At 59.7% G+C, this 26,378-nt stretch overlaps 1 protein-coding gene across 6 annotated transcripts; it reads left to right on the top strand.

Annotated features, from left to right (window-relative positions):
- On the top strand, window positions 1–26,378 carry FAM118A (family with sequence similarity 118 member A). 6 transcript variants are annotated; one of them, XM_046011413.1, is made up of 9 exons: window positions 1–1,833; window positions 12,731–12,786; window positions 13,584–13,836; window positions 16,288–16,476; window positions 18,193–18,321; window positions 19,600–19,885; window positions 21,570–21,611; window positions 22,362–22,445; window positions 25,210–26,378. In XM_046011413.1, exons 1-9 carry the CDS (start codon window positions 1,492–1,494, stop codon window positions 25,227–25,229), a joined length of 1,401 nt encoding a protein of 466 aa, XP_045867369.1. In that variant the 5' UTR covers window positions 1–1,491; the 3' UTR covers window positions 25,230–26,378. The 6 variants fall into 6 exon arrangements, with proteins under 6 accessions (XP_045867369.1, XP_045867366.1, XP_045867370.1 ...); XM_046011410.1 differs by having other exon boundaries at window positions 17–1,833; window positions 16,255–16,476; XM_046011411.1 differs by having other exon boundaries at window positions 22–1,833; window positions 16,255–16,476; window positions 21,570–21,602.

Genomic DNA, 26,378 nt, shown 5'->3' with positions numbered 1-26,378 from the left:
CAGATACTTAACCCACCGAGCGCTCTGCCCCCTACCCCAGGCGCCCATGACTCGTTTTTATTTTAGCCTTTTGGTAGGTGTGCACTGGTTGTAACACTTCACGTTCCCAGTGGCCGTGCGTGAGAGTTCCCGTTTCTCCACACCCTCAGCAACACTCGGTGAGGTCAGTGTTTTTCATTTTGGCCGTTTGAGTGGCACGCAGTGCTGTCTCATTGTGGGTTTGATTTGCGTCTTTTCATGTTCTTATTTGCTGTCCACAGAGCTACACCGATGAAGCATGTGTTCAAGTTTCTAGAAAACTGGGTTGTCTTATTATACGTTGTTTTTGTATTCTAGATCGGGTCCTTGCTCTGACATGTGTCTTGCAAATTTCTCCCTGGTCTGTGCATCGCTCTTTCATCTTCGTTGTGGGGTCCTCCCTTACCCAACTTCCCTTTTCTTTATAGCCTCGTCCCTCCCTGACAGGCGTGTTTACTGCCTGCTTCCCCTCCTGTTGTCAGCCCCATGAGTTCAGGCAATGGTTCTCCGGCCACGTCCTCAGCTCCTAGCACAGTGGCTATTTGTTCAGTGGCCATGCCGGTCCCCCAGCCATATCACAGCTGCACGGCTGGGGGACGTGGATTGCTGAGTGGAGACCCTACAGCAGGTTGTTGCGAACTTTTAGGTCAGCATCAAGGAGGTCTGAGCTGGGGCATGAGCACGAGTGGCGACGGGGCAGAGAAAAGGCCAGACGGACTCTTCCAAGGTGCATTTGCAAAGCTCCCTTCGTCCCTTCTCCTGCCAGCAGAACCATCCCACTAGCCACACACACCCCACCTCTGTCCAGCGCTGGCATCGCGGCCCTACCTGCTGCCAGGCAGGAGCAGCATGGGCTTCTACAGGAAACGGACGGGGGAGGGAGTGTCCAAAAGGCATAATCAGCTCCTTTTCCATTGGAGAGTCTCCAGCGTGCTTGCGTCATGCAGGGACACAAATGCACAGGGCGAGGGGGTGTATGTGCCACGGGTGTTGTCCTTGGCAGGTGTGGTCCAGGGTGTACGACGCCTGGATGTCTGGCTTCTTACACCAGCGCCCAGCTGCCCCCCTCCAGATGCTCTGCGTCTGTGTGCTGGGGTGTCGGCCTCCCCACGCAGTAAGGCAACAGCTTCTTCTCCGGGATGGAAGGACTGTTGGCTGGTCTGTGGTGTCTTTTCTGTTTCCCCCTCCTGGGGACCCCGTCTGGGACTTTAGGCCTTCTCTTCTCTATCCCCACTTTGTAACTTGGCCTGCCTGAGTCCCGTTGTCCAGTCTGTTCAAGGGGAATAATATCTACCGGGTACGGTGACTGGGAGGATGAGAATGTGCAGGGAGAGTTTATAGGACGTGGCATGTAGCAAGCGCTCCATAGACAGCAGTGAGCACACGCACACAAAAGCCGGTGCGTTCCAAGAACGGCAGCGTTTCACTGGGCAGGCCCTGTTGCGAGCCCACCGGAGCACCACCCCTCCGGAAATGAGTGGAGTCGGTCCCTGGGCTGGGGGTGCTGGGCCTCGGGGTTTCGCCGACACACCTGTTCACTCTTTTGTCCAACATCCGCTAAGGCACGCTCGCGCCAGCTGGGAGGAGGCTAGGACACAGACGACCACACCATGGGACACGCACACCACCAGCCAGCGCCATGCCAGCCCCTTATCTACCCCGAGAGCGCTCCAGGCTGCCAGGTGGCACCACCTCTCGGGAACTTTCCACACCCCGAGAGAAGCTGCTTCTGTCTCGAGATCATCACGATGGCGCTTCCAAAGGGGGCAGCTCCCAGGGCTGAATGAAGGGACGCGGACCGGACGGAGGGCTCAGGTGAGTGCCCCGCACCGCACAGGGGGCCCACTTTCGCCTTGTTTCCTCCCAAGCCACCGTCGTGCCCCGCAGTGCCCTGGGCCCCGGAAGTTCACAGGCCGCCGAACCTCAGAAGCTTCCCGGGTGGGCTGGGCTGGGCTGGGCTGGGCGATAACAATCAACTGTGAGACCAGGCCGGGAAAACTATGCGAGGAGAGAAGAAATAATCACTAGCTCCGTGGCTCGGGCTGGGCAGGGAGGGCGGATCCGGGAAGGCTGCGGGAGGAAGTGGTTTTCCATCCAACCCGGTCTTCTTCAGCGAAACTTCCAGCCGCGGATGGAAGGCGGGGCCCTCGGCGGGGGGGCGGCCGCGAGCTCCTGCGCCGCGTCCACGCACGCGTGACCTGGAGTTCGCCCCGTCAACGGACGCAGCCCCCGGGGCACAGGCGGACAGACCCCCGGGCCTCGGGACCGAACCGCAGCCGGGGCCACTCGGCGTGTGGGGAGCGCAAGGGCGGGGGGCTCGTGCCTTCACCAGCACCTGCCGCGGGCTCCGTGCAAGCGTCTGCGGACCCGGGGGCGCACGTGGGGACGGGGAGAGAGACGAGAGGCGCGTAGTTTCCGCGTGCGAAGGGCCCCGAGAGAGCGGAGCGCGGGGCTGGGGACGGGACCGGCGACTTCAGGTGGGCAGGCCTCGGCCAGCAGCGCCTGCCTAGGGTGCGGAGAGCGGCCCGGGGCGCGGCAGCCGAGCGGCGCTTCCGGCCTCCGGGAAACGCTCGCCGCGTCCTGCGAAGTGCGCCTGCGCCCATTTTGCAGACGCGAGGAGCGAGGACGCGCAGCGCCGCCGGTTCGAAAGCGCGAGCGCTCCGCGCGCCCTCCACCGCGTCTGCGCCGGGGAGCCCCAGGGGGGCGGGGCTCCCTGGGGGCGGGGCCGGCGGCCGAGGGGGCGGGGCCGTGGCCCCGGCGGGGCCGTTGGTTTCGCGGCGGAACCTCCGCGCGGCGACGGCGGGCGTGCGGGGGAAGGCTTTGCGGCGGCGCCGAGGCCACGGCCCAGGGGAGCGCGGCGGTGAGGGCGGCGCGGCGTCCGCTCCCGTTCCGGCCCCCGCCCCGGCTGCGCGCGCAGCCCTCCGCCCGCAGGCCGCCCTCCGCCGGCCCCGCCCAGCGCGGGGAGCGCGCGCCGCCCCGAGACCCGGAGGTGAGGTGGGCCGCTGAGCGGGAGGCGGCGGCGGCGGGAGCTGGCCCCGCAGGTGAGGGGGCCGGGCCCAGGGCCGTTGCGGTCCCGGGGACCCCTCTCCGCCTTCCCCGGGGTCCCCCCGAGACGCCCGTCGGGACCGCTGGTCCCCGAGTCCCGGTCGCCGTCTCCGGCCCCGTCTGCCCCTGCCGCTGGAGGGCTCCGGAGCCCCGAAGCCCTTCGGGGTTTCCCCTAGACGCCCGGAGCCCCCGAAGGCCTCCGAGATTGCCCGGGACCCCCGAGCCCGCCCCGGCTCCCCCGTCCGGGAGCGCAGGCCCTCGGGGCCCTCTCTCCCCTGCGCCCCCTCCCCCAGAGCCCGAGGCCGCTGCACCCCCCCGCCCCGCCCGCGGCTCCCCCTGCCCCTCCACCTCCTGCTCCGAGCGTCCAGACCCGGTCGGCTCGTCTCCAGGCTGGTTTCCCAAACCCGAGGTCCAGGACCCGCCAGGGGCATCAACGACAGCCTTCCCTGGGGGTGGAAGTTGCTGATGATAATACAAAAGTGGGGGCGTCCCATCGGTCACCGGCTGACCCTTTGTAACGGAGCAGGGGTGTGATCTCGGCCCCCACGTTTCATGGGTGTTCACCGTTGCCCCGAGGCCGGAGCAGGGACAGGGTTGAACTTCGGTGAGACTCCAGCGGCGCCGCAGAGGAGTGGAGAACCCGTCTGAGCTGGCGGGGGGGAGGTCGGCGCAGGTGAGAGGGTCGGGGCGAGTCCCGCGCTCAGGCTGCCCTCTTGGCTTGATGTTTTCATTCTTGGAGCTAATCTTTTTTCTGAATGCCCAGTAGTTTCCAGGAATTGGCGCTGGAGCTGGAGACGCCGAAGTCCTTGCTGCCAGGGCCCACGCGGGGGTGGGGGGTGGGGGTGGACTGGGGAGGGTGAAGCAGGTGGGTAATTGTCCCCCCACCCCCACCCCCGGGGATAACAGCCGATTCGTGACCTTGAGCCCAGCCGGGGTGGGAGCCCAGCTCCCAGGAAGTGGTCCCGGAGGGCTTTTTGAAGGGGAGCAAAGCGGCCGGGTAACAGGTGCGCTGGGCTTGAAGGTTGAGGTTGAGAAGTTTGCCACAGTCATTCCAGGGAGGGGGGTGGTGTGTGTGTGTGTGTGTGTGTGTGTTTGTGAGAGAGAGAGCGTGAGAAAAGGCAGAGAGGTGTTGCCACAAAGCATAGCGGATCTTGGAAACAAGTGTGGCCACAGCACAAAACCGCCCTGGGGAACAGCTGGAGATGTATTGCCTCGTTAATGAAAAGGTCCTAAGGGTAGTATTAGAGGGACTCTTAAGTGGGGTGAATCCAGCTTCGTTCCCCGAGGCTCATGCCCTCGGTCCTTCCTTGGATCACCGCTTCTCCTGGGGAGATGGCGAAGCAGCTCAGGGCAGAAGGAAGGTAGGAGTTGGTCCGTGGGGAGGATTGAGGGAGATTCCAGGGAGACCAGAATGGGGAAATGGGAAAGTCTGGCAGAGGGCAGGGTTTGGGACGCAGAGTGGCAAGGAAAGGGGTGGGCGAGGGCAGTCGGGATGCAGGCACTGAGTCGGGCCTACGGAGGGGAGGGAGATGGGTTTTGTGTTCAGGAAAACTCACTGGCTGTGGTGGTGGGGCGGGGTGGGGGCTGTTGTCCGGAGGAAGCTGGGTGAGAGGGAGGGTCCTGGACCGGGGTCGTGGCAGTGGACACCGTGGCTTCCTCAAGCGTGGGTGTCCTCCTCAAGTCTGGACCCCGGAGACGGCGGTTCAGCCTTTTCCTGGCGGAGCCTACACTTTGCTGCCTGGAAATTGACTGTGGAACTTACCGGTCCCTGTAGGAGAAGTTTTGTCCTTTTGTCCAAAGGGTGGGTGGTCCCAAGGGCCTCATCAGGGTAACTGCATGTATGTGTGTGTCACCGAGAGCCCAGCACCCACGCAGGAGATGCACCCATGGCTCGGGGGCGGGGGTAGCATGAAGGGGCAGGTTTGTAGAGATGGACCAGCATAGAGGGTGTGGAGGTTGGACTTAGGGGCCCTGAAGGAGAGGCAAGTTCAGATGGGTCCTGGGAGAAATGTCCCTCCTGAGACCGTGTGGTGGTTCTCAGTGTCCACACAAGTTGTGAGGACACGGGCAGTGGCCGAGGGCATGGGATTTTGGGTGGTAGTGAAAGTGTTCTGGGTCTGTGTTCCCTGAGGCACTCGTCTCGTGCAGCGCTCAGGTGCTTAAAATAAAGCTGGTGGGACTGAAGAACTGGATTTGTTAGATTTTTTAATTTTAACTGATTCAGTCCAGGAAGGACAGCCAGTCACATGCAGGGTGTCAGGGGAAGCATCCTGTTCTAGGCTGTGTTCTTTCAAACGTTACGCTTTTACTGTTTCCAGCAACCCTATGAGACGAGAGGTAAGATTCCGTTTTTACAGACAAAGGAAAGAATCCCAGAGTGAGTAAGCTACGCCCGCGTTGAGTAGTACAACCAGCGAGGGGGTTGTTTAACTCCTACTGCTGGGCCTTTTCCTAGAGAACCTGCTTCCTTGGAGGGAGAGTTAAGTCCTTGTGGGAGGCAGCGTTGTTCCCGCCCAGCCCTCCGGGTCTGGTCTCTCCCTGCTGATATCGCGGTGGATGGTGGGGTGGAGAGCCAGCTTAGACCAGAAACCTGCTGGGAGCTGGTGGTTTTGCCTGCTGCCTCTTAGACCTTCTTTGTGGCGACTGTTGCTTTTAGCATTTCTGGAAAAGGAGCCCCCTAAGAAAACAGGTGAAACTAGGTCAGCCAAACACCATGGCTTGTTATTTGTGAAGATTTGGTGGTAAAAAGAGATGCCTTAGTTGCAACGAGTGCTTTAGATGAAGTTTTGGACTCACAGGGGAACAGGGAGTGCCCAGGAAGGTTAGGGGCCATGAGCGAGGAGCGAGTTTCTAGCTTGTCCCTAAGTCCTCGGGGGGGGGGGGGGGGGGGGAGCTGGGACTAAGTCACTGCCTCACAGAGTCTCCATTTTCATTTCTCTAAAATTAGGGCCTCTGGCATCCCCTAACCATTTGGATCCCTTCAGCTCTAGAATTCTGTAATGTTACATCTCATTAGAGGTTTACTTTCTAGAACATCTTTTTCTCGGGATGGCTAAACGCTGGTGGTTCAGCCCGCCTTTGGCCTTCCTGGGGGTGTGTCTTACCCTTACTGCCTTATCGCTGAGGAACGTGTCTGAGTTAATGGAACATCCGATGGACAAACTGTAAAGCAGACGACCCTCGCGGTTGGCGGGCGCCCGGTGAAATGTCAGGTGTGTGTGTTTGCTGCTCTGAGCCACACTCACGGCAGGAAAAGGTGCGCGGGACCGTATTTACCGTGGTGACCGGCCTCTGGGAGCGTTTGCTGTCATCCTCGCCAGAAGAGGGGCAGCCATGATGACCACTTGGTCAAGGTCACAGCGTTGGGATTAAGTGAGATGAAGCATGTAGAGTGCCGAGTACTGTCCCCTGAATCTAACGAGGCTACGGACAGCGTCAGTAATGAACGTGGCCGTTGGAACCAGACCGTGACTTTGACATTTCCTATGAGCGGCGGGTTTTGTTGTCTTCTTCCTTTGGGACACGTGCCCAGGTCAGTCTGGAGGCGCTGGTTGCAAGAAACAAATGAATACATTATAACTGTTAAAATTAAGCTTTTTTTTTTTTTTGCTGTCGTAACTTCTTTTGACTGCCTTTAGAAAGTGATTGGTTCAATGTCCCATGTTCAAATGAAGGTTTTCTGTTTTCTGTAAACTGAAGAAAAATCGTTCATCCTAAAGATGCCCAGTTAGCAGCGGCTGGGAGGAGCTCTAAGCAGAACCGGGGCTGAGCGAGTGCGAGGTCGAACAGGAAGCCCCCTGATGGCCAGGGCTGGCCGCCGCTGCCCCGGTAGTTCGTAGCAGGGAAACGTTTGGGAACGTTTGGGAACAGCTGTTTGGGAACCTTCAGGATAGTGGACGCACCCCACGTTTGCACAGCCGTCAGTGGCGTGGGTGGTGGAATTCCCAGCTGACCCGTTTGGAAGCAGGTTCAGAGAGGTGTCCCTGCTGGGGAAGGGGTGGCGTTGTCTTGACTCCAGATCTCCTGTTTTCCTTGTGGTGGTGTCGTGGCGTCGTCCGTCGTCCCCCCCCCCCCCCCCCCCCCCCCCCCCCCCCCCCCGCCCGCCTCTGTTGCAGTTGCTGTGGTCTCAGGGCTGCAGTTCTGGAAACTTCATTGTGGCCCGTTTGTACCTTGTTTCCAGATCAGGTGAACCTAGTCATGCTAACCAAACACGCCAGAAACACAGTTACCACTTCCAGATGGTTCCCTGGTGGTTGGAAGTGTGGCTGTCCATTGTCCTTGAAAACCTGCTCCCGTGACCCAGTGATTTCTGCTTCTATGCCCGAGTCTACATGGGCAGCCGGTTGCTGTGAAAAAGGCAGTTTGTGGGAATCCTATCAGACTAAGAGGGGAGGATGGTGTTAACCACCGGGTTCGGTGTCGGGAGCTCAGGGAGCTGCACCAGGAAAGGCTTGCTTTGTGCTTCCCAGGCTTCCAGGCCCGCTTGGGGGAGCGAGAGTACAGCAGCTGGAGCCTGGCCTCCTTGTAAGACATTCTAGTCCTCAGGAACCGCACTGGGGCGGTGGCTTACACTTAACTCCAGCTGGCCTTGGACGACACGGGTTTGGACTGTGTGGGTCCACTTACAGATCGTTTTCAGTAAATCTCCTGGACGTTTGAGATTTGTGACACTTTGAAAAAAACGGACGAGCTGCACAGCCTTGAACTAAAACATTGAGAAGAAGTTAGGTGTGTCATGAATGCATAAGGTATTTGTAGATACTAGTCTATTTTAGCATTTACTACCGTAAAGTCTGCACAAATCTATCATAAAAAAGTTCAACATCAGAATTTAGACTGTACGTGACTTCTCAGTGGAGAGAAAATGTGAGCGGACGTAGGGAGGTGGTGTTGAAATGAACTGTGCAGTGATCCTGTCGGATGGCCTGATTTTGTGGCTCCCTCCCGCTGCGCGTGCGGCGAGTTCGAGGACCGCCCTGTCTGCCTAAACCCGTGTGCCCACGTCTGCCCGCGAACGGGTCCTCTCTCCGTAAATTTTGTGTCTCAGTAAAAAGTGATCCCTTGTGCTTCTTGCTATTAGTAGTTCAGTTTTGGGGGGAGTCCAAAGTTAGATGCAGATTTTCAACCCTGCGGGCTGCCCCTTACCTGTCCCCCGTCCCCCCCGGTGAAGGATCCACTCTGTTTCCAAGTCTCCTGTCTTCTGTGAGCAGCACACAGATGCGTCATTTCTCAGCGTGGGTCACTGGGTAACAGTAGCACGTGGTACGCTTGCTAGTATGTTCTACAAAGGCGGGCCCTGCTGCCAGGCACTTAGAGTCACAGGGACCCGTGTTGGACTTTTCCACGTGTTCTGGGAGCGTCTCATTCCATCACTCTAGGGATCGAGTACAGGTGACGTAGAAGCTAACATCTGGAAACTTCGGCAGATGTTTGCAGCATCCCCTCCCCTGCTGTGTGCGAGGAACGTATTGTGTGTGTACGTCTGTCTCAGTTCAGCCCTCTTCCCTGTCCTCGGGTGCCACACGGAGAGCGCTCCTGTCCTGCTCTCACGCCGCTCAGAGTGCATGGAACCCATGTAAACAGATTTTTCTCAAGATACTTCTGAGGACCCCACAGATTCTCATTTGTGGCTTGTGCTTGTAAAGTGAAAGTATAATTTGTAATAGAAAGTGGTTACTTTCAATTTAACTTTTTTCCTATGCTAAGATTATTCTTGACCGACATTTTCTCCCTCCCCCTCTAAAGTGTGATTCGAGCCCTCGCCGAGCAGTTCATTCCTTTTCATTCTTCTCTGGTGCTTTTCTCGTCCTCCTTTTCGGTCCTGTGCTCTTGCTGGCAGCGGAGAACAGTGGGGGCGGTAGGCGTCCCAGACAGAGGTCAGTTCTGTGGGGCGGCGTCTGGGCCTGGTTTCATGGGTCTTCGGCTGGCCTCCCTGGGATCTCCTGCGGTTGTGTGTGACCTGGCTGCTGGACTGGCACCGACGAGCCCCAGGCTGCCCCTGATGTGTTGGGGGGTCAGGTGTCGGGCTGCCCGACGGTGTGCCTCATCTCCCTGCGCACCTCCCTGGAGGCCGTTCACCCTCCCGGGAGGTGAGACCGTGCTCTTCGGGGCCGAGTGCCAAGACAGCTGGCCCCAGAGTCAAAGCACTCACCAGACGCTTGCTTGCTTGTCCATCCCTCCTTGGCTGGAGAAGTCACAGGATGAGGTACAGAGTTAGGAGTGTTGGGACTGCAGGGGCGGGCGTGGTTAGCAGGAGGCAGGATGGCAGGGCGAGGTCACGAGCGGTCTGGCGTGGTGGGGTTAGGGAGTTGTTTTGTGGGCTGTAAATCGTGGGGCGGTGTTCATGGTCGATTCTCTTTTGTGCTGGAGTCAGTGTGATGAACGTTTATTTCGCGCTGGATGCCGGGGGTTCGTGGGAGAAGGCAGTTTGGCTGTTCTCAGGCCAGCTCATGAAACACTCGGGATCTCAGGTTTGAAGAAAACATCCGTGAACACTTTCATTCATGGCTTTAGGTGAAAACGACAGAACTGCTTCTGCAGATCTGTGCTGGGGCCCGAGTTTGCTTTCAGAAAGTGCTGTTAGGTCTTTGAAAAAAAACGGGTTGCTATGATGACTTGGCTCTGGGCCTGCCAACTGTGGTGACGGCACGGTCACCAAGGAAACCAGAAGATGCAGCTTCTGAAGGTCTCTGAAGGCTTTTGTTGCTGTTGTGTTGGCTTAGCAGAGTGGCGGTGAGTGTGGGAGTGGCCTGGCAAGGGCTCCCGTCCTGCCGGAACATCTGGGATCTGGCCCTGGTCGCTTTGGAAATCTCCTGTTTGGCCCTTGGTTTCAGAAGAAGGGGTTCGTGGGGGATCTTTCTCGGTTCCGGTGAGCTTTGGCTGAGAGGCCAACTCTGCGGACAGAACAGGAAGTGAGGTCGTGTCTTCCGCGCACATGAGCCCTGCGTGTCTGCACACTCCTCCCCTGCGGGCACCGGGCCTCTCTCTCACTGGGGGCTTCCCCGTTGGCGACCTTGCTTCCTAAAGGCGACAGCGGTGCGCAGGTCTCGAGGCCTCTCTGCCTGTTGGCCGCTGGAAATGGGGCTTCCGTTGGAAGTGCCGTCCAGGAGCCAGCTCGTGACCTTCCTCAGGCTCGGGCGCAGAGAGAGGTCTGAGTCTTCACAGCCAGCCGCAGGCCGTGTACGAGGGCTCGCCGGGATCTGCGCGTGCGCGTGCGGTACCCCCGGGCCGAGGTGCGCTCCGCAAACTGGAGGTCACGTCGTTTTGGAGTTACGTGTAGCCCGCAGGGGTCTGAGTTGTTCATACCTTCGGCCGATGGGTGTAAATGCAGTGTTTGGGTTCCTGGTTGGCACGAGGGTCCCGCATGGGTCCCCGCAAGCCCAGAGTTGCACAAGAATCGAGAGAACCACAGGTAGACTTCTTGAAAGGTCTTTCCTGTGGAACCGGTGTGGGGCGTTTCTGAAGTCTTCGTGGACCAGTGACCATTTAGAAAATGCCCCACGGTGCTGGGTAGACGGGCCGGAGAGAAAAGGGCCCTTCGCAGGAGTAACCGGGGCTGTGCGTGATTGGGGGGCAGGGCCAGGGGCGGTTGGATTCGTCTGCTGATGAGCATCTCACTCTAACCCAACCGCCAGGATCGCGTGGGCGCGGGTCTCACCTTCTGCCCGGACAGGGAGGTTAGGAGCGCGGCCTCGCCAGTACCTCAGCGCCTGAGCGGTTTGCCTCAGCACAGCGAGCCCCCACCCCGGCGCCGGACCGGTGGGAGCCGCTGGGCTTCCAGAACCCGGCCGTGGGCGAGAACGCGCGTCCTGTAGTTGTTAGAACCGGGGCTGGGTGAATGGTTGGGCAGCCACTGAAATCTCAGGGCCGGCAGCCAGGGCTCCTGAAAGCAGTGGAAAGGCCCCGTATTTGTTACTGTCCTTCAAAAATATCTAGTAGGTTACACGAGAGGTTTTACCCTGCTGTCTCTGAGAGTAACTTTGTAGCAGGAAGGAGGGTGAGTGAAGGCGGAAAAGTGGCCCTAACTTCATGGGCCTTTCCCTTTGCGCAGGTGACAGGCGTCTGGGAGCAGTGTTCTTCTTGCCTCTGGACTGAGATTGCTTAACATTTGGGGAAAGGTCAGGGACACCCCTGGGAGTTTGAAGGAAGCTCTGAGCCCTTCCCCGGGACAGGGCTGGGATGGGGCAGGGACGGGGCAGGGACGGGGCAGGGATGCGGCCGGAGGTTGTTTCTAGGCGTCTATGCCATCATGGGCACATTGTCAGGGGATACTCTTAGGATTCCATGTAGCTCTAAAATCTAATGATGCCATAGGGCGATTAAGCATTGTTTACTTACTGGGAAATTATTTCTGGTGACCATCTGAGAGTAAAAAAAAAAACCAACAAGACCGCACGTGCAGGAAGGTGGTTGTCCGTCAGGGCACCCACATGTTCCGCTGAGCACTGTTCTGGAGAGTTTGCCGATATGTACTGAAGTGTTTTACGGTATTCCTTAACTCAGCAATTCTACTTCTCAGAAATCTCTCCTAAAAAAATAGTTTCAAAATGGAGAAAAATCTTTGTGCCCAAAGATGGTTGTCAGGAGGTGCTATATATATATTTTTTTTTTCTTTAGAGAGAGAAATTTTATTTATTTATTCATTTGGCAGAGAGAGAGAGAGTGTGTGTGCACACACGAGAGATTGCACAAGCAAGGGGAGCAGCATGTAGGAGAGGGAGAAGCAGACTCCCTGCTGAGCAAGGAGCCCGATGTGGGGCTCGATCCCAGGACCCCGGAATCACAACCCGAGCTGAAGGCAGAGGCTTAACCCACTGAGCCACCCAGGCGCCCCAGGAAATGCTTTTAATATAACACATGGAAAAAAGTGGGCTGTGACCTTTGGACGCAAATGATGGGGAAAATATAAACCATCTAGAGGCCATATACAAATGTTCGAAACAGTCCTTGCTTATAGGCAGTAGGGTTCTGGGCCTTTCCAACTTGATTTTTCTGTGTATTTCCTTGTTTACAGTAAATATTCTGAAATTGGACGAAAGTTATTCTGCAAAATTTGTAGACTACGGAGATAGCTTGGCAATACTTAGCTGGTTTACAGTTCTTGTTTTACATAAGCTAAGAATCAACTTTTACTTAGACTGTTTCTTCTGACCGGATTTCAGTGCAGCGAGGGGGCTGGCGCCCCGGAAGGCTTGCTGAGTGGGGCTGGGCTCCACCCATGCCGGACACTGCACCCCGTGGGGCTTGCGGACGCCCCTGAGAAGCCGCTTCCTGGCTCTGCTCCATCCGGCCACCTGCCCCTCTTCCTTCTGTGAAAAGTCGTTTGTGTCCGTGTCCACTGGAACCCCTTTTGGAGTGGAGACATAAAGGGGGCGGCGAGGGGACAGCCACCACTGAGCCCCCTGTACCGTCTGGGCGGGGCGTGCCTTCCCTACCGTTCGTCTCCCCTCTGGGGCAGAGCTCCTGACCACCTGCATCTGAGGCTTTGGCTGGCCTGGTTGGTGGGAACCGTGGCTTAGGAAGCATTCTGGAAGCATGTGTTTGGTTTTGTAATTTAAATAAAGATCCAGGACCTTTGATTTTAATGCCAGCTTGAACTCTCTTCGTGGTACTAATAAAAAACTTGTCTGGGAAATGGGAGTCACTTCTGACTGATTTTTCTCTTTAGGATTTACAGATGGATCCAGCGGAAAAGACAACAAACAGAAGTGAACAAAAATCCAGGTAAATAAAGTCAGCTGCGCCTCCACCCGGGTGGATATTGTCATACGGTAGCTATGGCCCCTGTCGTCCGTCTGCTCGGGTGCTACGTTTAGCGCCTGCAGAGGTGAGCGCGGGGTGAGAACTTGTGTCAGGAGGGAAGCTCGCGCCTTCTGCCGCCACTCTTCGCTTCCGTGTGAGAAGTGTTCCGGAAGGCAGTCTTCTCTTTGCCCAGGGAAGTGACGGTCACCTGGCCTCCAAGTGACACGTGGTCCCGGGCTCCCGTCTGAGACGAGGCATGCCAGCGCCACTGGAGAACCCGGTGACCGTCGGGGACCGCGGTGGTTCTTGATAAAAGTGATGCTAGATAAGGAGGTGTTAGCTCGAGCCGGGCTCGGGGCATCAGAGGCAGAAAACCAGCTTCAGCCAGGAACTGCCTTACCTGTCCCTGCAAGCCGGGATCATTTTGTCATCATGCCTGGTATTACAGGCTCTCGGCAGCTTCAGAGGAGTTAAACGTGCGCGCTTTTGTTCCCACGTATGTCGCTTCAGCGGGCGCTTAACACCCCGGGGGCCTCAAGATGAGCAGGACGCGCCTGTCCCCAGGCCGCCGCGGGGCGAGGGCAGAGCGCGAACAAGAGATCCGCGGAAGGGAAGAGCGCAGGCTTCACCCTCCGGGGCGTGCAGGAGCGGAGGGCGTGTGTGGCCGTGTCTGCCCGCACACTCCGCGCGTGCTCGCGGACCTCCCGGACGCCGTCTTTCCTTGAGGCGGCGATACCGCCGCGGTGACTTCTCTTCTCCCCTTCCATCGTTTCAAATAGAAAGTTCCTGAAAAGCCTCATCCGGAAGCAGCCGCAGGAGCTGCTGCTGGTCATCGGGACGGGCGTCAGCGCCGCCGTGGCCCCCGGGATCCCTGCCCTGTGCTCGTGGAGGGGCTGCATCGAGGCGGTCATCGAGGCGGCCGAGCAGCTGGAGGTTCTGCACCCGGGGGACGTGGCGGAGTTCCGCCGCAAGGTGACGAAGGACCGCGACCTGCTGGTGGTGGCGCATGACCTGATCCGGAAGATGTCGCCTGTAAGTCTTCACAGGTGCTTCCGGCTTCCCCGGGGGACGCGCTTCTGGACCCTGTGGGTGGACCCGTGACCGCCACGGACGCGTCCACGAGCCTTGGTCGGGCCCCACACTCCGCAGAGGGCGGCGGCGGATGAGCCGGGGGTTGGGGGGGTCTCGCGTCCGGGAGACTAGTCCCTGCGACAGCCGTGGCCGTGCCGGGCGCACGGGGGCTCCTCGAGGAGCCCCTGCCAGCCAGAGCCCGAGTCTGGGCAGGGCGTCCATGACGGTGTCTGCCCTGTCGCCGTGCCGTGGGGTTCCCTGCTGTGGGCGGAGGGATGTTCTCGAGGTGCGTTTTGGGTGGCAGCGGGCCAGCCACGGATCTTTAGATGACGGCGGCTCCGCAGGCTTTTGAGGATGGGAGAGATTAGAGCGGCTTTGTCTGCAGGTGGAGGAGATGTGTGGGGAGGACGGACGGAGAACGTCGCCGAGGGGTGCCCTCGAGGCAGGGGCGCTGGTGCAGCTGTGGGGGTCCGCCTCCGGCAACTGCTCGGCCAGTCAGCCGCCGGGAAGCCACGGGACGTGGTAGAAGCCCGTGGCAGGTTTCCGCTCGCTCCTTCCAGACTCGTTAAAGCACAGCCATGCTCTGAGAGTCAGGTGGGGGGCCGGTGTTGGAGACGCTGCACAGAAATCAGGAGAAGGAGTGTGCAGAGCCGCTGGGGAGCCTGGGAGAGTTTAGCTGCTGTAAAGACACCCAGCCGTAGGCTTCCACGAAAACATCTGGGCCAGCAGCCGCGGGAGAGCAGGTGTCTTGCCAGTGCTGGGGCCCCGGGCCCCGTCTTGCTGCTCTGCCATCTTCCTGGTGTGGCCTCCGCCTCGTGCTGTGAGGTCGCAGGAGCTGGGACGGTGTGCCTGTCCGGCCAGGGGGACGTGGGGGCAGCTCCTGCCTCCTCCCCTTCAGGGCCTGATGCGGGAGGCATAGCAGCCATGTGGCCGCTTTACACGTGGCTGTACCCAGCTTTCTGGAGCCTGGGAAGGGTTTTCGGCCAGATGGCTCTCCCCCGTGGGGCTGTTCTGTTAATACGGGGCTCCCGCGACCTAGGGCAGGGCCGGCCCGCCGCCCCCCTGGTAAACACGGCTCCGGGGACGCAGGTGCGCACAGCGTCTGGTGCCGCTTTCCAGCCGTGGCGCAGAGTGGAGCAGCTGGGACTGTGCCCTGAGCGTCCCGCCCAGCCTCCAGCAGTGGCTCTCTGCTCCTTCAGAGATGGGGTGCTGAGGCCTGTCCCCGGAGGGGGGAGGCCGGGCGTGGACAGAGAAGTGTGGGGGTGCCGGGTGGCATGGGGGGCACGTTCGGGTGAGGTTCGCTTGTAGAAGAGGCCGGCGAGGCCAACGCGTGTCTGGCCTGGTTAGCGCTCCCGCCTGCGTGGCGCGTAACTGCGCTTTACTTTGTGTATTTTGTGAAACTTCCTAACGCGAGTTACGTGAGGCTTGTCTGGGCGGCGGGGTTCCCCGCACCCCGCTGAGCAGGCTGGGAACTGGGCAGGCTGGGGGGGCGCTGTAGCCATGCTCCCGAGGAATCCAGCAAAGCGCAGGAGGGGCGGCGAGCTAGGAAGCTTGCGGGGCTGGGGCGGCGGTTGCAGTGACGGATACGGGGTGTCACTGCTGAATGGGACAAGTCAGGCCCGCGGGCTGGAGACCCAGGTCCATGGCCGCCGAGCCAGTGGTGTGCGGGTCTTCATGGGGGTGGGACGGCCCTGGGAGCCAGGGTGCTGCAGGGTCAGAGGGCGGAGCCTGAGCCAGGAGTTCTGGAAGGGTCCTGCCCTTGGTAGGGATAGGTTTGGGATGTGACCCGAGGCTGGATGACCGAGATGGGACAGGGTCTGTGGAGGAGAAGCCATGGTACGGGACGGTCATTTCAGTGACCGAGAAAGCAGCAGGGACTGTGCGGTGTTCTCCGGGGAATCTGTAGTGTCTCCTGTGGTCTTCAGAGCCTCCCACGATCTGCCCCCGGGGCACCGCGCCTGCTGGCCTTCCCCCTGCTCCTGTCCTGTGACGGGGGCCCTTGCTCGCCCTCGGACCCAGCCGTGCTGCCGCTGCCTCGGTGCCTTTGCACCTGCTCTGCCCTCTGTGTGGGGCACACTCTCAGAGGCCCTTTATTTCCTCAGTTCTCTGCCCCAGCGCCCCTTATCAGAGGCCTTCCCTGGTGCCCTTCGGCCCACCAGCCCCTGCCCCCAGCAGCGCGTGGCTTTACTTCCCCGTGGCTCGGGCCACTACGGACGTATCACTTGCTGTTTGTCGGTGGTCTGTGTCCCTCCTCTAGGGTTTCAGGAAACTCGGCGAGTCCGGGTTTCCTTTCTTTTGAGCCAGCGCCCGGCATACTGCAGCTCGGGGCTCGGCGCTGGAGCGAGGACACCTTGTAACTCCTGTTCCGCCTCTTCGTAGCGTACAGGTGACACCAAGCCCAACTTCTTCCAGGACTGCCTGATGGAGATTTTCGACAACCTGGAGCAGCATATCCAGAACCCGCTGGTGCTGCAGTCCATCCTCAGCCTGATGGAGCGGGGCACCAAGGTGCTGACCACCAACTACGACAACCTGCTGGAGATCTTCGGGCAGCAGCAGAGCAAGCCCATGGAGTCTCTGGACCTGAAGGACAAGACCAAGGTAGGGGCTGAGGGCGGGAGTGGGGTGGGGGGATCTTCGCCGTGGGGGAATCTGCGCTGCGGGGGGCGCGGCCCGTGCTTCCATTTTTCAGCGCGTTAGTGACCGTGAGGCTGATGGGTGATGCCTTTCCTGTCTCCGGACTTTGCGCACCACCCGCCCTTGTCTTTCTCGTGCCTTCTGTCTGGCAGGCTTCCCACGTGCGTGGACTCCTTACAGGCCGGGGCAGGGGCACGGGGAGCGGGGGCAGGAAGGGCCACGATCGCCCCAGTCCTCGTGCTGCGGAGCGCGGGTGCTCCCGCCCTTGCTCACGCGTCGGGCTTATGCCATATGTAGCGTTTTCGTCTTGGCCTTCTCCCTTGCTGTTCGCCTTTGAGCCTTTTGCCGTCATGAAGCTGCGTTCGAAAGCACCTTGTACGCGGCAGTGTCACGGTTGAAGGACGGTTGTTGTCCTTCTCTTAGCATTAGCGAACTCCCATGATTATGAGGAAGGCTTTGGTGAAAATCCTTACGCTTCCGTGTCTTCCTGTTGACTTCTGTAGGGTAAAGTCCCAGAAGAGTTGTGGGGTCCGAGGGCGCGAGAATTTTAGGCAGAGGATATGAATTAGCAAATTGCTTTCCAGAAAGTAGCAGTTTATACTCCCAGCCACACAGGAGAGTGTCCGCTTCCCGCGTCTTGCGAACACGTGGTGTCACCAGAAAACGGAACACATTTCCCCCACTTGCTCGTGTTTCTTGGGCGACACGTTTGTGTCTGTTGCGTATTTGTTCAAGATTTTATGTCCTTGCTGGTACTGGGCCTCCTCGTCTTGCTCCGCCCTCAGGGTGGGCTTGGAGGCCCTCCACACAGGAACCCGAGACCTAGAGATGGTGCCCCGTGAGGCCCCGAGTAAGCATGCGACTGTGGCCTGCTCAGACCCCGGGCTTCTCTTCAGCAGCTCCTTCCCTAGAGCTCGGCAAAAGTCTGGCAGGCGGCCGCGTGCCTGTGGGACGGCCCACGAGGATGGGTCACACCCTATCCTGAGCTGTTAGTGACGCGTGAGGGGACACCTGCTCTCCGTGCTTGAGCCACCTGTTCCCACTGTGAGGCCTGCTTGCTGTTGGGAAGAGCATCTGTGCAAACACGCTGCCGAGGGCTTGGGGCCGAGCTGCCGGTGGGCTCCTCTCTCTGGGTCCAACGCGCCAAGCCGCGGGGGTTTGTCCGCTTGTCCGGCGCCCTCTGCCCTTGGGACCACCCGCCGCTGTGAAGGGGCCGCCGGCACGAGGATAACGAGCAGTTTGCGGAATGTGCCTCCTCTTAAGGACTTTTGTTCTAGGTCTTGAAATGAAATCAGTGTAGAACTATTTGATGTTTTTTCATATCTATTTTATCTGGGTGCAAACACCACATACACACAGCAGGAATTAAAACACAACGTGTCACTTAGAAGGGAGCGTCCTCTCAATCCCCGAGCATCACCCGTCTCAAAGTGTGTTGTGGTCTCAGGCTGGAGGTGGTTTCTGCACGGCTGTCTGTCTGTCCCGCCGTCCTCTTGGACAGGGCGGGAGCACCGGCAGCCCGGTCGCCCTTGGGCTTTGCGGGTGGCAGTGTAAAGTGAGACAGGTCTCTTGTTCTCTCCGGGGTAGGTTGGAGGGGCACGCGTCCAGGTGAGAGGTTTTCCTCGTCTGCCTGCGTCAAGTAACGGCCGCTCTCCCCTTTGTCTCGGCTCGCCCTGGCAGGTCCTGCAGTGGGCCAGGGGGCACATCAAGTACGGCGTGCTCCACATCCACGGCTTGTACACGGACCCCTGCGGCATGGTCCTGGATCCGTCGGGCTACAAGGACGTCACGCAAGACCCAGAAGTAATGGTACGGCCCGCCTTCGTTAGGCATTGGCTGCGTGCCTTGGGCCGTGGTGGCCACTAGTTCCTTGGTGGCCATCCGGGTAGTCTCTTGGCCTCCAGGCCTGCCCGCCCCATGGTGCCCACGCCTGGCCCTGTTCTCAGCTATCACTTCAGGCGCCTCAGACTGACGCCGGCGCGCACACGGTGAGCCCCGGTGTAGTGGGCGGCCTGTGGGGCCCTGTGCCCTCTGTGCGCGCTCACTCGGGCCACTCCTGCCATGTCCTCTGTGTGTGTGTGTGTGTGCGCGCGTACGTGCATGCGTGCTTGTGTGTGCGCACACACACTTTCAGGCACCTCCTCTCCTGTCTCTGCTTGGCAAATGAGCTTTCAAAATCTCATTTTACAGCTTCATTCTCGGTGGAGCTTTTTGGTATCCTGGAAAAAATGAAGAGCGGAAAAAAGCTGCTTTTCAGCTTTTTATCAAGTCTTTCATTAGCGCCCTTAGAAACCACGGTATCTTTGCTGAGTCCCTGGTTATCCAGGGGTCAGGCGCTCTGGTCCTCGGGCTGATGCTGGCCCGTGGCCCATGGCACAGGCGTGGCCCAACGAATGACTGGTGACCGTTGGGGGCTGTGAGAGGCCGGGGCGGACACAGGCCTCTGGTAAGGTGTCGGGTGTCTGAAGCAGTGACTCCCCGTTGCCTGCCTGAGCGACCCCCTGAATCTTTGCCACTCTCTCTGCCCTGCTCCCTGGGGTCACTGTCACGGGTCCCCTCACTCCCGAAAACCCCCTTCTCCTGACAGCAGCCCCCTGGCTCCCCTCGGTGACCCGTGGAGACACATCCGCTCCCGAGCGTGTGCACAGTTCTGAACAGAAACAGATGGAAGGTCCTTGTTTTGTGTTTTAAGCATTTAAAATTGTGCCCAGTCCCCGGGAGCCGGGTTGAGGGCTGCAGCACCAGATGGCTGGCTGCGGCGGGCGTTAGGCTGTCCGCACTCTGAGGCACCCCTACAGCGGTCATGCCTGGGGCCTGCGCCCGTGACACCGCCTGGGGGAGGAGGGGGCTCCCACGAGCGCCGAGCAGGGACTGCGCTCAGCGCGGGCCCGCGGGCTCGCCTGCGGCGCTGGGTGGACGTGACCAGCGCGTCTGGAGCGCGCACCCCTCTTGCCGCGTCCCCAGCGAGGCTGGTGGGGAGGGCCTGTCGCCGGGCCCCTTCTGAAGCGTGGGCGCGTCGCCGGCGGTCGGGCCGAGGGTCCCGCAGTCGTACGGGCGAGCGCTGCAGTCTCCCCGCTGGTCTTCTAGGAGGTCCTCCAGAACTTGTACCGCACCAAGTCCTTCCTGTTCGTGGGCTGCGGAGAGACGCTCCGGGACCAGATCTTCCAGGCCCTGTTCCTGTACTCGGTGCCCAACAAGGTGGAGCTGGAGCACTACATGGTGGTGCTCAAGGAGGACGAAGACCACTTCTTCAAGCACCAGGCCGACATGCTCTTGCATGGGATTAAAGTCGTGTCCTACGGGGACCGTTTTGACAACTTTCCTGGCTACGTGCAGGACCTCGCCACGCAGATCTGTAGGCAGCGCAGCCCAGGTAGGGGTTTTCCTTCTCGACTTCTCCAGCTGCGAGGCCGAGAGAGTTCTTTCCCGTTCTTCCTTTTGTTCCGAGATGCAATTTACACACCATAAAACGCAGCGGAGACGTGATTCTTGTACCACTAAGTTCCCGGGCCCTCCGGTGACCCTTAAAAAGGCGAGTGTGTCAAAGAGAAGGTCGGGTAGTCAGTGCGATGACTACATCTGCAGTGACATCTGCATGGACGTGAGTGCGTCGGGCTGTGCCGACGGCAGCCCGCGGCTCTTACGCTGTCCGAGGGCTCGCCGCGCACGCGGTCACCTCAGCCAGGAGACGGCGCCCGCCAGCGGCTGCGGGCGGTCGCGGAAGCCGGGCAGGTGCAGGGCCCTCATGCGCCCTCATCCCCTTGCTGCGTTTCCCAAGTTCAGGCTGCAGAGGCACAGAACGCTCCCACCAGAACGGCTTGACCCCGTTCCCCTGCGGGCCACACACCTTTTCAAGTAATTCTCCCGGGCCAGCTCTTGGGGAGCTGCCGGGAATGACCAAGGTGACAGAGCAGGTTTTAAATTGGTCATCCCGACTCAGGGCAGTTAACGGCTTTGAGTTTGGGTCATTAAACATGGATGATGCAGACGCGGAAAGGTCTGGACTGGCTGGATTTAATTACAGCAAGAAGCCAGCCCCGCTGCCCCAGGCAGGGAATCGGGTCGGCCGCTGGGCCACTGCCTGTGCCCGCCATGACCTCAAAGACGAGAGGGTGCCAAGGCCACGGGTAACTGGACGCACACAGGGTCCAGCAGCGTTGTCTGTCCCCCCTAGTGCCAGTCAGAACCGCGAGGGCTAGCCAGCGGGCCGGCTTCGGGTGCGCGTCCGCGGGGGAAAGCAGAGTCCGGCCGCTAGCCCGTCTCCGAGGCCGAGAAGGAGCCGGGCGGACGCTTGCTGGGCCACACTCTGCTGTTTCACCTCTTCGACTTCCATTTCCGGTGCCAGGGTCCACGGCCACTAAGTCGGTGATCTGACCGATGGTGAGAGCAGCTCAGAGAGGGGAGTCACTCGTCCAGCTCGTGCCCAGACATTTTGGAGCTGGGACTGGAATCCGGTGTGTCCCAAGCAGGCCCACGGGCCCGGCTCCGGAGAGGGCGGAGGTGCTCCCCGTCCTGCCCCTACCCTCGGCCTCTCCTGCCTCCGCGTGCGTGGCTCCCTGGGGGACCGGGGCCTCACGGACACCCACGTGAGCGTGGGCTTCTGGGTGCCTTTCTGCCCCGCGAGGCCACATTCCCGGAGCCCGGCAGCTGAGTGGGTCTAACGGGCTATCGGGGCCAAGAGATCTTCGGATTGATAATTCGCGACCGGGTCCTTAAGGCTGTTGTACTTAACGTTCACGAAGGATCTCTCTTGAGTGGAGAGGGTGGTGTTCCCAGCACTGGCGGTCCTGACAGTGACAGCGGGTACCGTGTCCTTTCTCCGTGGTGCCAGGAGCCACAGGCCGACCCCTTGGTCCCCACGCCGACACTGGGTGGAGGAGAGGAGAGGCGCTTCCTGGCCTATCCCCCCCTCCCCCGGGACGCTCGAGCTGGCACTCAGGGTCCTGGTCACTGTCGCTGTGCCTCTCTGAGCAGGCCTGGCTGCCGTCCCTGCCGCCGGCCTGAGGAGGAGGAGGCCGCTAAGTTTGGTTCTGCTGACTGTTTTCCTTTCTCTCCAGATGCCGACCGGGTGGACAGCACCACACTGCTGGGTAAAGCAGGTCTTGATTTTTACCAGCCGGTTTTTGCCTCCACGTTCCGTTATCTTCCTGCCAGTGCAGAACCGTGAAAGCGTTTCTCGCAGTAAATCCCTAGGCTGTAGTGACCCGCGTCCAGTGGAGACGGGGGCCAGTGGGGCCTTAACAATGGTCCGTGCGACAGCGCGGGGATTACAGATGTGCCCCCCCAGCGGGGAGGCGCAGCGTAAACCCGGCTTCTGTGCTGGCACCTAAAAGTCCTTTCCCGTCCCACAAGTAAGAGCTGCAGGGCAGTTGGAACCAGGTTCGAGTCGTGTTTTAGCCCCGGGTCCGTGTTGGAATAGCCTCTCCCGGCCCCCTCGGAAGCCTTCGTCGCGAAGGTTCTGAGTGTCCAGACAAGTCTTCTGCGTGCTGCTGCTCGGCTCTGGCTGGTGACAGTCACAGGCTAGGACCGCGTTTGGCGGCCATGGTGGCCTCCCGTGGGGGCCTCAGGGCCTAGCCGTCCACTCGAGTCAGCGGGGTGGGGGTGGCAGGGACCCCGTAAGCGTCGCGCTCCGCCTCCCATCTCTGGCTCGTCGCCCTGCGGAAGGACGCCTGTAGTCGAGTCACCCCATCACCCGTGACTCCCATGTCCATCCTTTGGGACAAAGCGCACCCTGGGGCGTCCGGCAGGGTCGCGGGCCAGTGCCTCAGTGCAGTCAGATTTGTAAGCGGGTCCTTGCGGGGTGGCTTCTGGAAGCGATCGGCTTGCAAGTAGAGGTTTTGGTCTTTCAGGGAACGCGTGTCAGGACTGCGCCAAGAGGAAGCTGGAGGAGAATGGAACGGAAGTCTCCAAACGGCCTCGGCAGTCGGACGCGGGTACGGTGCTGCCGGTGCCCCCACGTCGTCGGGAGGTCCGGCGGGGTGGTGGGGTGGCGGGCACGGTCTCAGGTCGGCCCGCAGATTTCACAGAGTGCGTCCGCCACACGACCACGGCCAGTGCACTGAGCAGTGTCGTCGGGCACCTGGGGCTGCCCGCTGTCCCGACCCACGTCCCCTCAGTCTCCAGAATAAACCTCTTCGAGTCTCTATTTCTTGTTCCCTCCGTCACGGACTGAGCTGGTTCTTAAACCTGTTACCCAAGTGGATCAGGCCCGGGGCCTCCAGGACAGGATCTGGTGGAGCTCACCGGCCCAGCCTCATCTCACACGCCTCATCTCTCGCTGCCCACGTCGCGGGTGGGACTCCCAGCTCTGCCCCGGCCCCCGGTCCCCAGTCCCCCTCAGCCACTTCAGCCCCGAGCCTGTTCTCTGGGGGCAGCACTGGGCGCGTGGTCGTGGCCCGCGCTGGAGCAAGCCTCCCGGCCTGCCTGTGGGTCGTCACCAGGTTGGAGAACAGAAGCGCTTGTCTTAGTAACGGTGCCCGCCTTCCCGTCCTGCTCCAGCGACGTGCGTGGCGCATGGCGGGGCTGGGGTCACTGGCGGGGCATCCTCAGTGTCGGGGGCAGGTCGTCGTGCTGTGTGCTGTGTGTCGCTGCTGTTGCTCTTGATTTTTTGAGGAGTTTTTAGATTTCTGTTTGCCTTGTCCAAAAACTCACGTTTCACAGTGTTTTTAACGTGTCATTCTCTTGGTCACACCGCCCGCCCTGCTTTCTTGAGACCCTGACCTGCTCTTCTGTGGACTGGGCGTGAAGCCGGGCCCCAGTGCCCTCCTGGTCTCCCGCGCCGCTGCCCGGCTCCTCCTTCCCGGCGCAGACCCCTCGGGGGCTGGCACAGCCTCATGCGCGGGGCATCGGGTCCCCGGGGCCCGGGGCCCCTGCGGGCGTCGTCTTGTGCTCCTGCCCCTCCGCACGTGGTTGGGATGCGGGTTCTGCTTCCTGCTTTCCGAGGGACTCCGCGGTGTCCGGGTCCAGGGTTCCTGCTGGGAAAGGGTCTGTTGCGAACCCAGGTCTCGTGAACTGTAGGTGACCTGCTGTTTTCTGTTCTGGAAGCTTTCAGGATCATCTTTTCTCATGTTCAGACACTGTACGAAGGCGTGTTTAGGCGGCCGTCTTTTTTCCACACCGGGCTCAGTTCCGCCCCCTGCTGCTCCAGCCCCGGGTTAACTGTGGTTTCCGGGTTAACTGTGGTTTCCGTGTTTCTTTGGCTTCTGTTCCTTCCTCCTTGATGTCGTCCTGCTTGGAGCTCCTGGAGTGATTCCTGCAGCCTCTCGTTTTCTCTCACGTCCTTGTGTTCATTTTCAGTCTTCATCTTTTCCAAAACGTTCTGGGGGATGCTCAGAATTCTGTTCTGGCCTTTGGGTTAAATTTTCATTTTGAGAGCGTTTTCATCCATTTCCGGGAGCTCTTCCTTTCTCATTTATTTTCTGTCGTAGCATCTTCTGCCCCCGCGACTGTGACAGCTTTTCAAATCTTTAGAGACACTAGGGGCTTCCCGGGGTATCTGACTTGACTTCATTCTGGAAAACACTGGGACTGAGGATTTTCAGATAACAGTTAATTTTTAATTCCTTTAAATAAGAAAATCTCAGCACAGTGCTCTCCGACAGCTGATAGCGCGTTGAGAACGTCTAGGGCTATGAAACATGTCACCTGTCGGTACCTGTCACTCAGCGTTTAAACGAACGCTCGGGGGCGTGTTTGAGCGGCCTGGGACGCGGCATTTTCCCACCGCAGCACAAGGAGCTCGTGCTGTCGAAATGGTCTGTTGCGGCTAGAGATCGCCGAGGGCAGGGGACGCTGAGAGCCAGCTCTAGGAGCGGCCGCGCCCAGTGTCTCCCCAGGTAGGCCTGGTGGCAGGAGGCCACTGAGGCACCCCTGCGGCAGGCCCTCCCGCACATGCCCCTGTAGGGGGAAGATGCTGTTGGAGCAGCAGTTCAAGTAAGGTTCTTTCCAGTCTTCGGCAGATACTTGGTGTGGGAATTCAGCTAGTAGGGACGTCTGTAAGCAAGCCAAATGAAAACAGTGAAATGAGCTTGCAGTGCTTCCTCCAGGACAGTTGGCTTTTTCCGGCAGCCTCTCTCCTGCTCTTTGCTTTCGGCCTGCCTGGGACTGCTCGGCCACTGAGCGAAGCAGGCAGACGTGTCTGTTCTCAGCCCACGGTGCTGCTGCTGCGTCTGCGCACTTGTCCTCCGGCCGCCCGCGCTGCGTGGTGCTGTGGCCGGAGAGCCGGTGGGGCTCCAGGGCATCCCCCGGTGCCAGCACCCCCCGCCGCCGCCACTTCTCCCTGGGCAGGCACGCCGCCTTCGAGAAAGCTGTCCGAGTCCCCGTGGGCCGGAGCGCAAGGAGGAGTGTGGCCAGTTGTCGTCTGCTCGGCTGTCCCACAGTGCGCTCCTCCCTGCCCTTCGGTGGGCTCCTGCTATCGGCATGGTGACATGGCCCCCCGCCCCCGTGGGGTGACCCCCACAGTCTTCTAGGAAGGGAAGGGGCACCCCCCACCCCCGTGGGTCGGGATTCCCTGACGGTGTGTATAAGTCAGAGCCGTGTCTAGGCAGCAGCTGTTGCTGCTGTCCAGAGTCACTTCGAAAGCGTTTAGCGGGAAGAAAAGCTGTAGATTGTTCCAGAACTAGATCCTCTTGCACGTACTCCTTTAAGCCAAGTTTAACATTTCCGTGTTCCTTTTTTTGTTCTTTTTCGTTGAAACAGATGATGCTGGAGGGTCTTGAAATCTTTAAAACCAATAAAACCTGCAACTTGAAAACCAGCCTTCTGTAACCGCAGTGCCGTAACCCAAATGATGAGGAATGTTCGGAGAACTCCGTGGGGGCTCTCTTCCCCGAACCCACCCCACCCCCCAACGAGCCGTGTGGCCGCGCGGCCTCGGAGGCCGGTGCGATCCCACCATAGGCTTTGGCTGCTCAGGAGGTGACGCACCGTGGCGGGGCCCGCTGTGCGGCTGGCGGCCGGCTACCTCAGGGACCGCGCCGTGGGCAGCCAGCCCCGGCCTCCTGGCTCCCGCTCCGCACGCCCCCATCGTCAAGGTGGTTTTTCTAATAAAAAGGGGAGGGTGAGGACTGTCCAAGCAACAGGAGTTGCCAAAGAGGAAAAAAAAAAAACTAGACACTTAAATTTTCTAATCTTTCTGTGGAAACGTCTGTTACTGTAGAGAAACGTACACGTGTTTGTCGTTGGCTAGTGAAGCGGGAGCCGGTGCTCGGAGGCACGGCACCTGCTGCCGAGAACGCTGTGTTTGAAGAAGACCAGCTCAGTGGGCTTCTCCGGAATTCCCTAATTTTGGTGACTTCGGCTCCCGAGAACGGCAGGCCCGAGCTTGGCGGAGGCCCCGGATGGCAGCTTCCTCCCGGCCGAGTCCGCTTGCTGACCGCTGGCTGAGAACCGGCAAATGCAGCATGAGACCAAGATCGCAGCTTTTAGTTAGAGAGTCAAGTCCAAGTTTTCCGAGTTTTTATTCTATGGGGTAAGGTCCAACTTTTCTGTCCATCTCTTCTGAGTCTCTTCCTCCAGCCCAGTTGTCAGCGAGGCAGGCAGAGCCTGCGGCCGTGCGGGCAATCGGGGTCTGTTGGGCACAAAGCGCCGTGCCCGGCGCTGCTCCAACTGTGACCCTGGCGGGGACCCTGCTTGCTTTCCCTTTCGGAGGCTGCTGTTTTTGTGTGGTTTCTTGCCAAATCCCACAACACTCTCATCGATGGCGCTGGAGCTCCCCTTGGTAGAGGGAAGGTCAAGAACAGGAAACACAAGGTTGGGATGTGTCCTGAGTGGGAGAGAAGCCAGAGACCTGCTTAAGACTTTTTTTTTCTTTTTGAAGCATGAAAAATCTTATGTTACTCTGGTCATAAATAAAATTTTAACTTCAA

Source organism: Meles meles, chromosome 7 (genome assembly GCF_922984935.1).
Source record: "Meles meles chromosome 7, mMelMel3.1 paternal haplotype, whole genome shotgun sequence".
Taxonomy (NCBI): domain Eukaryota; kingdom Metazoa; phylum Chordata; class Mammalia; order Carnivora; family Mustelidae; genus Meles; species Meles meles.
Note: the sequence above shows the minus strand (reverse complement) of the source record. Positions and strands in the feature narration are given on the sequence as shown.

Coding starts and splice junctions, on each gene's coding strand:
- FAM118A (XM_046011410.1), top strand. CDS start 1,492: ATGAGTGGAGTCGGTCCCTGGGCTGGGGGTGCTGGGCCTCGGGGTTTC. Junction 12,787..13,583: donor AGAAGTGAACAAAAATCCAG/GTAAATAAAGTC, acceptor CGTTTCAAATAG/AAAGTTCCTGAAAAGCCTCA. Junction 18,322..19,599: donor CGCAAGACCCAGAAGTAATG/GTACGGCCCGCC, acceptor CTGGTCTTCTAG/GAGGTCCTCCAGAACTTGTA.